Below are 16,394 nucleotides of genomic sequence, written 5' to 3'. Positions count from 1 at the left end.
ATGTGATCATTGGTAACTGTCATCTTTCATGATGGCGACCTTGAATCCCACAAAGGAAACCTACCTTCTCCTTCTGGTGAGATAATCATATTGACATTCCTGCATTGTAAAACAAGGTCATGTTCGTCGGCATCCTGTTTGGTGGCGTGTTCTTTTATTGTATATTTGCTTATTGACTCGGTTGATTGATTGATTGATTGATAGATTTTAGGCATACATGCCAAGCACTGGGGCAACTAAGGCCATTCAGCGCTGAAACGGAAATTGACAGTAAACGTTTGAAAGGTGAAACAGTAGGAAAACCTCGCAGTTGCACTATGAGTCAGTTTGAAAGTGTGGACAGCAATATGGAAGAAAGAGAATATGAACAGAGGTACAGTCAAAGGGATGACGGCAGTTGCAGCTAGGGGCCGAAGGGATGCTGCAAAGACCCTTAAGCAATGCCTACGTTGCACCGCATGAGGTGCACTATCCCCCTATGGGGGACATTTGAATATCTGTTTGTTTTCAAAAGCTAATGAAGAGGTCTCCCCTCTTAAGATCATGGACATGTGATGATTAACTTTTGGCTTTCCTATGTTGGCCAGGTCTAGGGACGATGACCAGTTTTTCAATTTTGCAATGATAAGTTACAGCAGGTTGCAATTGTGGCATTGAATTTCTTCAGATATGTGTGTATTGATTTGATTTGACTGATTTTTGAGCAGTTTTTTCTGTAAAAGGTTGTGTTAATATTTCATTAGATTGATGTCTTGCTATTTAGTCCTTGTGGCTTTTCTTGTCAGTTGATAAAACCATAGTTCTAGTCAAGTAAGATTTTCCCATTTATATATCCCTTGGCACACCCATTTTCTATATACAATACTTCATATTGTAATATGCGCTTGTATATTTCAGCCACTGTAACTAATGCTACAACTCTTGTCGAGTCTTGTATTTGCACGTTCTGGCACACTACCATCTTGATTAGGATCCTGTCATTTGATCATCAGGCTGATCAGTCCCGTCAATTTGGTCTACCTTCCACTTGATTGTTTATGCAATCGAACCTCTAGCAGTAATTGTTTACATCACCAAAAAAAAAGGAAATGAGATATCGTTATGTTATCGTCTTCCTTCATTGACAAGCAGTCCCGAATAGCATTTCTTTGGACAAACACCTTAAAGATGTTGATAAACTTTCCAGTCTTGATGGTGGTACTGGCCCACCTTTTTCAACAAGGAACAAGAAAGAATATATTTTATGTACAAAAATTTTATTTCTGCCTTTGCCTTTTAGATTATTACACGGGTGCAAATGGCCACCTCAGTACAAAAATGCAAATTTTGAAATATGTATTCAAAAAAGATGTGAATTTACCTAGGACCCTTTTTTTTGTTTTCTATCAACTACATTAAAGAGCTATCCATGTCTGGAAAATAAGACACGCAGCAATGACAATAGAGGCTAAATGCAAGACGACACACAAGTTCCAGTATTTTTGCAACACATTCCATGAAAGGCAATCTATAAACCGTATAATCTGAGGACTGACACTTCCCTCGCTTACCATACATGAAATGAAACTTCAAAATCACAATGACAAGGTATAAAAAATATTCTTTGTGTTCATTATGCCATTCTTCTTATAAAGTAGAAACATGGGTGAAACTTGACACATACATAGACAACTCCAATATTCCAACTAGTCAAAATCAACATTGCAATCGTGAATTCTAATTGTACTTGTCAACTAACCGTCCCTTACCAGAACTTAAAAAGTACTTTGATTTCTGGTGTTCCACTTAGCACCTACATACATATCCCGTTAACATAACAGATATGTTGACAGATTTATCAACATTTTCACATGAAGTTTCACTTAATGATGGTGGTGAATGAGTAATTCAAACAGTACACAGAGTGAAATTTCTTAACTCTTACGGGGGCTGGCCTTCATTTGATTAAAATGGTGAAACTTGGATGAGGGTAGAAGGATAAAAACATAGGATACAGGGTAAAAGTGACTGAAAGGGCCATTCACAAATATACAGAACCTTAACACCTTGAGCCAAACTGTAAAATTTTCTGCTCCCAAAACATCAGAAAATTTGCATTTTACAAGACTAGACATTAAATATAAATCACTTTACTGTAATCTCAAACTGTTTACGAGTATATCCTTCACATTATTTTCATCCTGTGGTCACTAGCAATTCATTATGGAACATTAAAATACCATGTGCTTCTTGGCGAGATACAGTACTGTCAGCATTAAACGTTACACAGTCCAGTTGTCACCGAAATACATATTTTTGTTTGTATAGTATGAGCACAGTGCACTTTCAACTGCACTGCACTTGTGACCTCATCACAAGAACAGTAAGTCTCAAGTTATCTTTTATTTATGGCTGGTGGATATATTAATTTGCCTCACACCAGTTTATGGTTCTTATCCATCAAACTATTGGCCAGTAATCTCATATTGTATTTCATGTATTTAAAACTAACAAATTGCACACTGAAGACAATCATTTAAACTCATATTTATGACTGACAAGATTTACTGTGATATCTGAGGTAATAATATTGAAACTAGCATATGTCACTGGAAAAAATACCTTGAAAACTCTCAACATATGGCAATGTATTTGTAAAAATATAACTAATGCAGACCAAATTGTTCTGGTATTAAAAGTACTGTTAAAATATAAATAAAAATACTTATAAAATATAGCAAATGAAGACATAAACAGTGGCTTGTCCTGTTGATGTCATGACTCCAAACATCAGTAAGGTGTTTTTATCACATAGGAATCTTCATCAGTAGTATCATAACCCCTGGTGGATAATCAGTGAGCTAAAAAAATAAATGAACCACATTTCTGATTAAAAGAGAAAAACTAAAATAACTGCAAGATATTTTAAATTTATACAACCACTATCAATAACTGCAATGTTGCAAGACTTGCAGACATGCTGTCAGATTAAAAATTTTTGTTAAATGCCGCACATAACTCTGGTCCTGAGAGATCATGACAGATGCACTATACTAATGTACAGAGAAAATAAAATCGAAGAGTTATATTTTAAAATTTCCTCTAAAACTATCAGATAAGCACTATTTCCTGGAATACGGTAGCACAAAGGACAAAAGTCAGTTTCCGAAAGGAAATAAGTAATGATGAAATTAGGTTGGTATATATACTACTGAAAAGAAGTGGCGTGTATGTGTAACTTTTTCAGGGAGTTATTATACAAGACATAGTATAAATTAGAAAAATAATCTCTCTAGTTTTAGTTGAACTGCTACTTGTGAATAATGTACAAAAGTGGCTAAAATCACTAAAATCAAGTTTTTATCATTTGAAGAAAACCCAAGCTCCTTACTACCTTGAGGTACTGAACACATTGATCTTCAAAAAACTTGTCTAGCATATATATAGGTGACTTACATCTGTTAAAAACATGTGAATTTCTAAGTGTTCTTATTTATACTTGAGTTATAATTAGATTTCAATGTTTAAACAGTTTTTCTCATTAAATATTAGCATTCCCAAAGTCGGTAAGATTCAGGTAATAAATTATCTACTCCCAAAATCACAGCTGGACCATCCATTCCCCTTTTGCTTATGAAGAAAATACTTTTCATCATTCTAACAGTCATACACTAAATAACCATTACCATAAGTACAATATTTAACATTATTATTGTCATGAGCTATTTTGAACCATACCACCTAGTAAAAACTTACAATAGAGTTAGCCTGTTGAATTAATATTTGACTGGGTCAAAGGCCCTGGAAATATAGAGTGACAAAATGTCTTGAGATTTTGAGCAAAGATTTGCAGTTTGTTGTTGGTGGAAATTACGACACTACGTGTGAGTTCTAACAGTAACACAGTACGCACTGTGCTGTTTGTGTGTAATTTGATTCTGTCTATTAATGTGAGGGTTGCTGAATCTGATCAAGTAGACATCAGACAAAATAATGTCAATAGATGGGAAAACCTTTCACAAATGAAAAAGAAAAGAATAATTACAAAAAGAAAGACAAGTAAACAAGGATAATTTCACCACCAGACTTGCTCCAGAGATTTCTCGGTGTAGCCTTTCAGAAGTGACAAAGCTGCTCTAAGGATACATATTTCAGCTTAAGACGAAGCCATAGACATTAAATTATCCAGAAAAAGATACAGCACATTCACACCTGCAAAGTTGCGTCAGCATATGCTAGTCCGAAATGCTCAAATGAAGTTTTGTGTCCAGCAGCAATATTTTGAATAAAATTAGGATGTTATGTACCTTACAAGTAAAAGTCTGGCAGCCACACAGTTGCAAAGTTAGTGAAAAAAAAGAACAAAAAGATAAAGACCAGGGTACACGCAAGGAATGTAAAAGTTTAGTAAAACAGAAGTAGAGGAGAAAGACTATGAAAAATTGTTAATTTACAGCTGCAATTACAATTGTATCTGCACTTATGAATGATGCAAGTCTTATATTATCCTTATTAAGTAGTTTAACCAGACACCTGGCCTTGCGAGTGCTAACAAAGATAAGGTAATATGTAAGTAATCTGTATTTTTACGAGATGATCTATAATAACTATATTTATATAAATTTCAGAACAACAGTGGTGGTGATGGAATTTATCACTAATACAATTTTTAATGGAGATTATCTATTTAATATAAGTGATTCAAATAACAGTATTTTATTCATATGGAAACAAATATAAACCTTAATATTTAAAAACACAACTCTAGTACTGGTGGCATGGTTTACTCATACAAAAATGGTATTTAAACAAGAGCAAATAGACTACCCTATATTATACTGCATGCATGTAAATACACACATTTTCTTACAGAACAACTATTGAGAGGAAAGCTCTAATTGAAAGATAAAACAGTTTTCCTAGGTCATTCCTGATAATAAAGGATAGAACTATCTTAATAGATCAAGTAATAGTTTTAATTTGAAGTCACCTTCCAAGTTAATTTTGATAATAAAATCAAATCAAATCTGTGAATAAATAACCATCAGCATAGTATAAACAAAGCCACTTCTGGAGCCAGACATTTAAAAGTTTAATATAACACTATGTGGATAATGAATAATTCCCTTCTGATGAAATATCTATAACTAATGATGTTTATAAAAATGAGTTTTAATATATAAAAACTAAGACACTACGATACTACATTTTCAGCGACTTTGCGAGAAGTGCAGCCATTGCTTGAGTTTTGTTCCCATTTTGTCTCCTAAGTTCCTCTATTGCTTGAACTCTAGTGAATCCAATCTGGATTATTTCCTGTATGTCTGATTCTGTAAAATTATCCTGTGCTGTTACACTGTCTGCTGGTAAAGCAGCTGCAGCTGCAGGTGGACTAGAAGAAGACTGTTTAGATGTACCTGAGGAAGAGAGACAAAACCATCATATCATTGACAGTACAGCACAATAATGAATCTCCTGTTAAGAGAAAAATCCACTCAAGGACAAATAACTGGTTAGAAAAATTCAGGGAGAGGACTATGCAAAATATATGGAATGAAATGGAACATAAAATTTAGGCCAAAGGCCAAGTGCTTGGACTTATGAGGTCATTCAGTGCTGAAAGAGAAACTGAGAGTAAAAAAGTTTTAAAGGTGGGACAGGAGGAAAACCTCACAATTGTACTATGACTATGAAACAATCTTGTTAGAAGAAGGTGGAAAGTAAGATGGAAGAAAGAGACTATGAATGGAGGTATAGTAAAAGGAATGAAAGGGAGTGCAGCTAGGGGCTGAGGAGACACTGCAAAGAACTTCAAGTAATGCCTCTAGTGCACCGCATGATGTACACTGATGGCATTACCCTCTATGGGGTAAAGCACAATGATGAATCTTTCAAACAAAACAAAAAAATGTACCAAATGACAAAAAACTGAAGAGAAAAATTCAAGGGTAGAAAGACGCAAATGTTACATACCTTCACCTGAACTGGAACTCTGTGAATTATTAGCAGCGGCACTTTCCCTGGCACTGGCTGCCAACGCTTCCATTAACGCACGGTCTTCAGACTCCTTTGCTGCTCTCTCTGATTCCCGCCTTGCTTCTTCCTCGTTCAGTGGTGTCAGTCTGGCGCAATCTGGTAATTCACTCTCGCTTAGGAATGGGGTTTCCGTACCTGTTGTTCCAATCAACAGCTTGTTGTTCTTCAGGTCGATACACATCTGTCAATATTGAATAGTGAGATGAGTAACATGGACCAGTATTTAAGAATGAACTTTAATAATTAGTCATAATTGTTAATCACATATTAAACCAGTGAAGGACATTTCTAGACTCTCATAGGGCTTGGCAGAAGGTGTTCTTAAATGAAAGGAAAAATTGGAGAAAGGGAATGTTCATGAAATAGCACAGCTAATTAGGAAGAAACCTCTCCTTTTGTGAAATTAAGCATTTTTTATTCCCTAAACTTTAAAATCTTGGAATTAATTATTGCTTCTGTTTTTCAAGTCATACAGTTATCCCTAAGACATGTCATCATTAAACAGCAAGGGAAAATTCTAATAAGATAAGGTTTTTGCTGCAGATGAATAAGAACTTTAAAAAATGCCTCAAATAAATCTAAAAGCCTTCTCAATAACATAAAACTCTCCCTCTTTCTTACTTACCTGGTGTCGTTTGAGCATGTCAAGACCAAGCAGCATATCCATGGGTTGCTCTTCTAATATACTGAAAGATGATGCCAAATAATTATCAGCGATTTGAATCTGGCCCATGTGGACGCGGCCAATGATTTTTTGAGTGCCAACGCCTTTGGCAATTCCAGCCCATCTAGTATCGACAAGCCTCATTATATTGCATCGCTCTGCACATGCCTGAGACATAATAGTGGTTTGAGCACCTGGAAAAGATTATGATGAAATCATTTGCTGTGACAAAGCCGACCACTTCCTGATACAATGAATCACCTTAGCATAAAAACACTGTACCAAATACACGAATGATTTAGACATAAACTCAATTTGCCTGATACTATCAATTATCTGTTTGACAACAATGTAACTACCAAAGTTGCATCTAAGTTTGTAAGATGCAAAATTTTTATGTAAAACCACACACCATTGCTATGAAACACTGATAGTGAGAAGCTCAACAATATATTTCCTCAAAAAATGGGAGGACGAGGAACAACCCAAAATTTAATAACATAGGTGTTTCCTTTCGTATAACTAAAATTACCTTAATCCACTTGGGGAGCAAAACAATTTGTTGATAAATTCACTAAAAATCAAGACTGAATATCTTCAATAGTGGAAAAAATTCCACTGAACCTTTTTCCATGATTTCCACTTACCTGAATCAATGAAGGCCTTGACATTATGACCATTCACTTTGCAGTTAATATACAGCATATGAACACTCCCAAATATTTCAGGGTTGTACTCCATTGCTGCTTCCATATTGGCATTGATGTTCTGTAAATTGAAAGGGAGTCGCATTACAAATCACCAAGAGAAAACTTGAAAACTAATTTTAAAAACTTATATATATAACTTTGGTAATTAACACTTCAGTTACAGCAGATATTAACTTCCAACTACCGCATGATAAGGCTGATTAACAAAACTACCGTAATTGCAGCCTACAATATTCCATCATGTAGGTTAACCTATACTAGCAACCAAAGAGATTGTAGTTCATATTCCGCTTAATAAACAGGTTCCTCTGATGAAAGGCTCGAATATGTCAATCATTCTCATCCTTCACTTATGAGTAATTGAGTTAGACTTTGACAATACATTACTAAATAGCTATTAGCTATTTAGATCAATTCAGTAAAGGCTGCACACATAAAAGCATGTAACCATTTTAAGGCCTGCATATTACGAAAGTATATTAAAAGTTAGTTTATAGTGCATTTAGTATGTTTTTAGAAATTTTAACCAAGATACCATATAATTTGGTTATAGAGAGAAGGAAATTCTTTCACCTCCTGCTGGATCTCATTTGCAATGAGACGCTGAGCTTCCATGTCAAAAGGATCAGCTGTGAGCAACCTAATCCTCTGGCGTTCTCGATCCCTCCTGATTTCCTGCTGTTCCTTTAAAACAGAAGCAAACTTTTCTGGAACATAATAAAAAATAAAATTTCTTGATGACTCGTCATGCAATTTTCAACACATGTAGAAACATCATAACGCTACTGTGCGCTGTATGTGATAAAACATCTGTAAACTTTAATTTTCAATCAGCTTAGCTTCTCGATAAGTTCAGATATACTCAAGGCTATGGAATCTGGCAAGTGGTTTGCGAGACCCCATGCCGAATACTTCAGATTTGGCTAATTCTCATCATGAATCTAAATACTCTGTACAGTATTATAAATTTATAAACAATAATGAGGAAAATTTTGAACTATTTTTGTATACTGAACAGTAACTCTGATAAGCTTATTGTAAATCTAGTAATGACACTTCTTCACTTATATTCAACATCTAAGGAACCAGGATTCAATAAACAATAGAGGTTATTAAATGCAAGACATTATTTCTACGTAATTATTGTACTCAAGTGAAATCATTCACTGAAGCATCACTCTGACTATAAGAACTGACCTAAATCACCACTAGTCAGAGCTTCTGCCAGTCTAGGGTTGTTGTGCCTCAAGAGAGCTAGCTGCTCTGGGTTAGCAAGAAGCATGTCTCGGATGACAGCAGGATCGTCTTGTCCGCTGCCTAAAATATGAAGGGGTAAAAGTTAATATTTCTTTCAATATAATGTTAATAACATGTACAGTATAGCAGTTTGAAAATCATAAATTACTGAAAATCACAAATTACAGTAAACCATGTAATGTCAAAGTGCCTTAAGTCTAAAAACACAAATGCATGAGAAATGAGACTTCAAGAAAATAAAAACATGAAATAACTAGGATATTAGGATATCATAGCCTAGGCTGTTAATTAATCCCATACCCTCTTGGACCTATTTGTGATTAAATGAGGGTTTAATGTAAAATGCAATTATTTAACACTGACTAGAAATTTCATTCCTGTCATTGATGTACTTAAACTATTCTCATAATTCTAGAAACAAGGAAATTTCTGTTTTTTAGTGACAGTAATATATGGAACTGACCAAATCTCATGTATTACAATGAAGGTAGGATATTTCATTCTCTGTTCACTTTACCACTTAACAGATTAAAAAATTTGTTCCCATTGAAACAGTTGCATTTTCAAAGGCAAATACTGTAAACATTTTCCATTCTACAGATAACTTAGAAACTTTCTGTCTACTGATATTACTGTACATTGTAATTTGATGATTTTATGAAAACTTAAGTTTAACTCTTCTCTTTTTTCTTGGTAATGTCAGCATAATACATTTTACTGCTCAAGAAGCAAAAGGATTGCTAATATATAATGAGATTTCTGAGCATGATGAGGTATATTCCCACATTCCATAATAGTTCAACGAACAATAAAAGCAATAAGAAACAGAGCAGCTATGATTAAATCCCATTACTGATGGATCTGTTGCAGTGTGATTTCCAAAATGGATAAGTATATCTTAGTTTAACCAGACCACTGAGCTGATTAACAGCTAGGGCTGATTAATTTATTTTACATGGCTAGGGCTAGCAACGGGACCTACAGCTTATTTGGAATCCAAACCACATTACAGGCATGACGGCTACGTTCGAGGTTACGACGCTTTTCAAATATATTCATCAGAAATTATTTCTGGCTTACCGCATGTTCGGGGTTACCTAGCAACGGAAGGACCCAAAATGGCAGAATAATCATAATTTGAAGGTTTTTTTGATGTAAAACTCAATAATAAAACCACAGCACCCAGAGCATTAAAAGTAAGGTTTTCTTATGATTTTTGACGATTTTCGACGATGTTCTACGACGATTTTTCGGTTCACCGAAGAACGGAAGTCGTAAAAATAGAAATGAATTTCTATCACCAGAAATAAATTCCTCTCATTCTTCATTGGCCGGTCGGGGATTCAAACTCACAGCCAACAGAGTGGTAGCTGAGAACAGAACCCGCTCGCCCAACGAGGAACTTTCCAAAGTGGATAAGTATATACTTATCCAAAATGGATAAGTACAGTATTATGTATACCTGCACAACATCACAGATACAAAAAATGCCACATTCCAAGAGTGAGTGCTATGAAGAATTGATAATAAAACCTAGACTGTCCGCTCCACACAATACTGGGACTGTGAAGTCTGAAGCCTAATACTGTATGAGACTATCCATGTAATGGTGGCATACAGTCAAAATGCTCTTAAGAGCAACTCTCATATGAATACCACGGTAAAAACAAAAATGCTCCATAAAAAAAATAAACAGACAAGTTACACTACAAAATTTATTTTAACAGTGCCTATTCATGTGCTGCGTGTGAATCCCAGACATGTCATTCCTCTGCGGACGAAAAAGATTAAGTAGTATTGCATCATGCAGCCACCTTCACTTCAAGCAGAGCCTATGTAATAATTTAATGAAAGGAGCATCATCCCAACCAATGTTGCTATTCCTCTACTTATTGTCTTTCTTCTTTTTTAGACAGATTGGCAAGACTAAACCATTTTCTGGCAATCAAGACATGCAAGGAATGATCACTGAAAGATTGTCTTTTCTATCCAAGTCTGCAAAGATCCAAATGACTAGAAGCCAGGACCTTTTCTCATTCCCTTTGTCATCCCTCCCACATTCTCTGTTTCCTACAAGGGATAGGACTATGTGCTCTGCTCAGGAGAGCTATCAGGTTTTGTCTTCTGAGAACCAATTGCTCAAGAAGTAACTATCTTCGGACAGAAAATTCCCAGAGGGAGTAGGAAAGAACTCTTTTAATTTTGAACCTGGCTAAGGCAAGTTTCTTGAATATTAACATTAATATGACTTTTGACGAAACCAGTTTTGAATGAGTGAGTCAACAGTTTTTATGATTTTCAAAAACATTCCCTGCAAAAGAGGCTAAGAACTCTTTGGTCTTGTCTTCACTGTTTATTCAAATTTATCTCATTTTGCAAGTAAGCAGTCTGCTTTTCCCATCCTGAAACACTTTCTTAAAAAGAGCACCTTGTTTCACATTCTATGTTTTTGGAATAACCATTTTACAAACACTTAAATTCTACAGAAGTGCTAAAACACTGAGGGGCCTTCAACATCTCAACCTCCCACATAGATAGCAATTTGGGTTACGAACAGTTAATGAGATGGACCTTAATATGGGCTAAATACAATTAATGAGTTCATATGGAAAGGTTTTTATAAAAACACATGCTATTTCACTCCAAGGCCAATAAAATCAAAGGGGTTTGCATACCCTTGAAAGATAAAGCACCATAGTTTCTACCAAAAATTTTCAGTAGCCATATGTAACAAAAATTCAAAATTAATAAGTCAAAGTCAATTCACAAACATCTGTGAAAACCAATAAACTTTCAAGTACCTTGAAAATATGTTAATCTCATAAAATATGTAGGGTTACTTACAGAAAGTAAGCCTACCAAGTTTATGCCAATTTGATGATAAAAACCATGTAGGGCAGAAAGCATATGACACAGTTTGCTGGTAAGTACCAGTATGAGCTAATCAGAAAATTAGATGAAAAGTGGAATACAAAAAATAACCAAAGGTCAAAACAAACTAAACACATGTAGCTCTCTAGCAAATTACAAAAAAAAAAAAAAAAAAAGCAATCCAGTCCTTCAAAACATGGGAAGGTATAATGAAAGGAAAAGAAAAAGCCAACAATACTGTAATATTCCAGCAGCATAAAGACACCTGGCAAAGAAAAGAGGCAAGACAATCATAAAGGACAAGAGGCACTGAAGAAACCAGCTAACTATTTATGCATCTGCTTACTATGGAAGATAGCTTTGCCTGCCACTTATTGCCGAACTTGATTTCTTAGCAATCTTTGTGTCATTCCAAAAATTGGGCAAAAACTGGGGCTCATGTAAACCAGTAATATATATTTTTTAGCTTGAATAATTTCAATTTCCTTAAATTTGGCAACACATTAGAAAGACTTAAAGAATTTACTACGTAGTCAAACACTGATATACTTCTTGACAGATCTGCCCTCTTTTATAAACTAGCAAGTAATTATTTCAATCAAGAAAATCTCAGACATTATAAAAAACGACACTTTCACAAAATTACTGCACTGCTGGAATTCTGAATATGGAAATAAGCACCCTAACTCTAACTACTCAGCCAAACTCAAGGTTGACTATGGTAATCGGCCAACCTCGCAAAAACAGAAGATTTTTTTAATCAGTAAAGAAAAAATATACTGGACAATCTACAAAAACAATCCTTTAAAAAAAAATTACAAAAAATATTAGGAACACTAAAAACAATTAGCTGGTTATGTGGGTCCAGTCAAGAAGTCACAGCAAATACTAGTCACCCGGAAGCCGAGTTGCAGTCAGGTACAATTATCTCTAGAGAATTTCAGAATGACAAGCTCCTTAAGACAGCCTGTCTTATATTTCCTCCCTTAGTATCCCGCTCCGTAAAGTACTGTACTCCTGTAGTGAAATTGTGCGAGCAATGCGCACAGGATGGCGTTTTGGTTACTACAACTCTGCTCCAACCGGACAGTCACGTAATACTGGATAAAACATTCCCACCTGCACTGCCCAGGCCCAAATCCCCATCTTGAAAGTCACTACCACCCACGTCTTGCTCCTCACCATCCTGACCTTGGCTACTGGTGCCATGACCTACAGCTGACGAGTTGTCGGTCGCAGGCTGTGCTCCACCAGAAGGCAAACGTATGGAACTGAAGTCAATCTGGTTAATTTCTGTGTTGGAGAAATGAAAATGACGAAAATGAGTTGAAAATGTACAGTATAATGGTATTCAAAATGATTTATACACAGATGACAATGCCTCAAACTTACAATATACAGAGCATACTATATTTTTTAAATTGCCATAGCTAAATTGGATGATGGGCCTTGAATCACAGTGTCTGCTTACAGAAAACAAGAAAGACTACAGAGCACAAAAAAAAAGTAAGGTCTCTATCTCATACAGTCAAAATTTGTCAACACAAAATAGAAACTTTTGCAAACTAAAATGTTTGCATTCTTAAATTTGTAATCTATTACATCAATATTAATAACTCCATTAAGAGATAAAAATCGGGTTTAATAACACGCCCTTCTTAAGATACATCTGACTCTCATCTATTTCAAGATGCCAATAGGCTATCAAAATGAAACCTAGACGTATGTAGGGAAAAAAACAAGCCAGTCTTCGAAAAATTCTCATCTATTTCGAGATGCCAACAGCCTATCATAATGAAGCCCTGACGTATGTAGGGGAAAAAAAAAAAAAAAAAAGCCAATCTTGGAAAAATTCTCCATAATATTGATAACATTTCCCACTTACGAAGACATCTAGTAACTGTCAATAGAACACTTTTTATCTTATAAAGACTTCTTACCCATAGGTGTTTCTTGGTTTTGTTGTCTTCTTTGTTGCTGCTGCTGAAGATGTTCTGCGGCCCTCTGTAACACTACATCTCCTCGGATGACCAACACCAGTTCACCATCCTTTACCCCATAATCTCTTAAGGACTTCTTATTGTCGGTTAAAGGCCGGGCATTGAAAACAACAATCATTTCGCCCACAGGGATACCAACCTAAAAATATTTTGGATTTAATTTCTCTTGTCAAGAATAACTATGAAGTTAAAACTACAGTAGTAAATAGCACATGCTAACTGGTGAAACAAAGAAACAATGGCATTAGGCCAATAATAAAATAAGAAGGAGGACAACATTAGGCAGAACATTTTGTGAGGTTATGAATGAATAAGAAGTCATGACTGACTGATATACCAGAAGCTAACAAAGCTAACAAAAAGAGCAGTTTTTGATTGATTGATTGACTGATTATGAAATTTAGGTCTTCATCAGGAAGCGCCCACAGTTTTTGAAAAGCACAATTTTTGATGCAGAATCAATAATAAATAAATTCACAGTTTTTTATGTGGGCTCAATAGTAAAAAATTCAATTCTTTTGATGTGGAATCAACAGTAAATAAATCAGTTTTTAATGTGGAATCAATACTAAATATATTCACGTTTTTGATGCGGAATCAATAATACTGTAAATAATTTCACAGTTTTTGATGCAGAATCACTAATTATGAAACTCAGGAGATAGAAAATAACAGATAAGATAGAATCACTACAGCAGATGATTTTTTGCAGAAACTGAAATGACACTTTCATCAGGATAGCTAGTCTAACAAGCCTATTTAGTAAATAGCAAAGGTCTTTGTTTAGGCTAACTTTGGTCATATACATCATATATTATTAGGTTTCATTTTAGATGCTCATTTAGAAGTAGGCCTAGCAGAGTAGCAAAAGGTCCTATTGGCCTATTTAGCCTATAGTTTGGAGCTAGTATAATGACAGCTGACAAAATGACAAAGGAACAGCAATGTTGGCATTGTCTCTTCCAATTGACATTTGGTCAATTCTACTAGCCATTCTACATTAGAACCACCTAATTTTACATCTGAACTACAGCCTATAGGATTAGGCCTATGGTATAAGCAGGCCTAGGCCAACATTTATAGTCCACAGATAGCCTAGGCAACCTACATTACTCTGGGTCAGAAAATTAATAATAAACCCTTGTCCAAGCATACTACTCTACTGTGTCTTCAAGTAAGCCTAAGCATTGCCTACATAAGGCCTAGCCTACCTCACTCAGGCCTATACCCAAGCTACACAATGCAGGCAACGTTACTTTATTATTTGAGTCACCATAGGCCTAGTAATAACATACCCTAGTCTAAGCACACTAGCCTACCGTATATTTAGCCCTAGGTCAGTCTAAGCATTGCCTACAGTAGCCTACATAGGCCTAAGCAACATCCCTTTACTTAGGCCTATTCCCAGGCAACGCAGCGTAGCCGGGGATATTTCTAGAAACAAATTAGGCCTATAATAAAACTCACCTCCATCTCACACAGAGCCTTGAAGTTCTCGAGCTCCAGGTCGTCAGCCACTTCTATGGGGTAGGTGGAGTTCTCGGTGGTCACGGAAATCCTCATCTTTATTTATTTTTATTTTCCTTTCTCTCTCTCTCTCTCTCTCTCTCTCTCTCTCTCTCTCTCTCTCTCTCTCGGTGTTGCACGAATCACCAGCAGCAGCAGAAGTTGACTGAACAATCTCTCTTTCTCTCTCTCTCCTTTCCTCTTCTTCCTTTCGCTTCTCTCCTGACGTGGTTTTTCTCTCTCTCTTTATCTTTCTTCACTTAAATTGCACAATTCAGCAGCAAAAGAACAGAAGTTGCCTGAACTCTCTCTCACTCCTCTCCCTCGCAGGAAGCGAGCGACCTTTCCTCTTCTTCCTTTTCCTTCTCTCCTGACGTGGTCTATCTCTCTCTCTCCTTTCTATCTATCTCCCTGACTCTTTCTCTCTTATGTTGCGCGAATCAGCTGCAGGAGCAGAAGTTGACTGAACTCTCTCCCTCTTTCTCACTCACTCTCTCTCTCTACCTCTGAGCCATGAGGAAGCTGGCAAACGTACCTGAGCGAAACAAAACGCAGCATGCACTTGGCACTTGACCATTATTTCACGCTTTATTTTTTTATTTTCGGGTTCATTGGGTACTTTTCTTTCTCCATTTACTCTCTTTCGCTTTTAACTTTACGTAAGTGACCACGTGCCTCATGATAAATTAGAGAAGTTGTTTTAAAAAGGCAAAAAGGTGGTTACGTCATTAAGTTTAAAAGTTCACTGAAAACTCGCGCACTTTATCTTTTGTCACTGATGCTGTTTGTTTACATATTTGAAGTCGAAGGTTCGCGAAGTCCATGAAGTTAATGTGGGTTCATTTAACCTTATTTTTTATGCATTAGCATGTACGGTATATTATAATAGTAACTTTAAAAGCTTATTGACTTTTCAAGAAACAAATATATTAATTTGACCCCGGAAGTCGTTCATTGACATTCCTAGAAACTGTTGTTCGTGTGCGTTTTTTCTTTGTTTCCTTGTTACGCTAAACTTGTTGCAACTAACAAATTCCTGTCCCCTTGGTGCGTTTCTTTGTCTCTTCGATGTTTCGCTGTGACGCAGCTAAAGAGACGTATGACGCAATGTGAGTTTGCTGGGGAATAAGCCCGAATGTGAGGGAATAAACTCAATCGAGAATATATAAATTCTTTAATAAAGAAAATTATAATACTTCATCTTTAAAGATAGTTCCATCGACTGTTATCATGCGTTTAGATGCCTTTGTGGCTTTGTCTTTCCTGTACATGTCCTTACGGTATCCAACTGCGCATTTATAAGCAACAAAGGGTGAATCATGGGTAAAAACTGTTACCTTCAACTTCTTAGTTTTTCTTTTCACGATCACA

General features: G+C 35.8%; 1 protein-coding gene across 2 annotated transcripts; it reads right to left on the bottom strand.

The window, feature by feature from the left end:
- Window positions 1-1,239: 1,239 nt before the first annotated feature.
- rngo (DNA damage inducible 1 homolog rngo) lies at window positions 1,240-15,583 on the bottom strand. Of its 2 annotated transcripts, none has more exons than XM_067129330.1 (9): window positions 14,985-15,583; window positions 13,458-13,656; window positions 12,709-12,810; window positions 8,587-8,706; window positions 7,963-8,096; window positions 7,327-7,447; window positions 6,641-6,873; window positions 5,953-6,196; window positions 1,240-5,396 (listed from the first exon to the last, which is right to left on the bottom strand). In XM_067129330.1, exons 1-9 carry the CDS (start codon window positions 15,078-15,080, stop codon window positions 5,182-5,184), a joined length of 1,464 nt encoding a protein of 487 aa, XP_066985431.1. In that variant the 5' UTR covers window positions 15,081-15,583; the 3' UTR covers window positions 1,240-5,181. The 2 variants fall into 2 exon arrangements, with proteins under 2 accessions (XP_066985431.1, XP_066985430.1); XM_067129329.1 differs by having other exon boundaries at window positions 12,637-12,810; window positions 14,985-15,556.
- Between the last annotated feature and the right edge of the window lie 811 nt (window positions 15,584-16,394).

The sequence above is a fragment of the Macrobrachium rosenbergii genome, chromosome 27 (genome assembly GCF_040412425.1).
Source record: "Macrobrachium rosenbergii isolate ZJJX-2024 chromosome 27, ASM4041242v1, whole genome shotgun sequence".
In the NCBI taxonomy this organism is placed as follows: Eukaryota; Metazoa; Arthropoda; class Malacostraca; order Decapoda; family Palaemonidae; genus Macrobrachium; species Macrobrachium rosenbergii.
The sequence above is the reverse complement of the archived record's forward strand: the minus strand, read 5'-3'. Positions and strand labels throughout refer to the sequence as shown.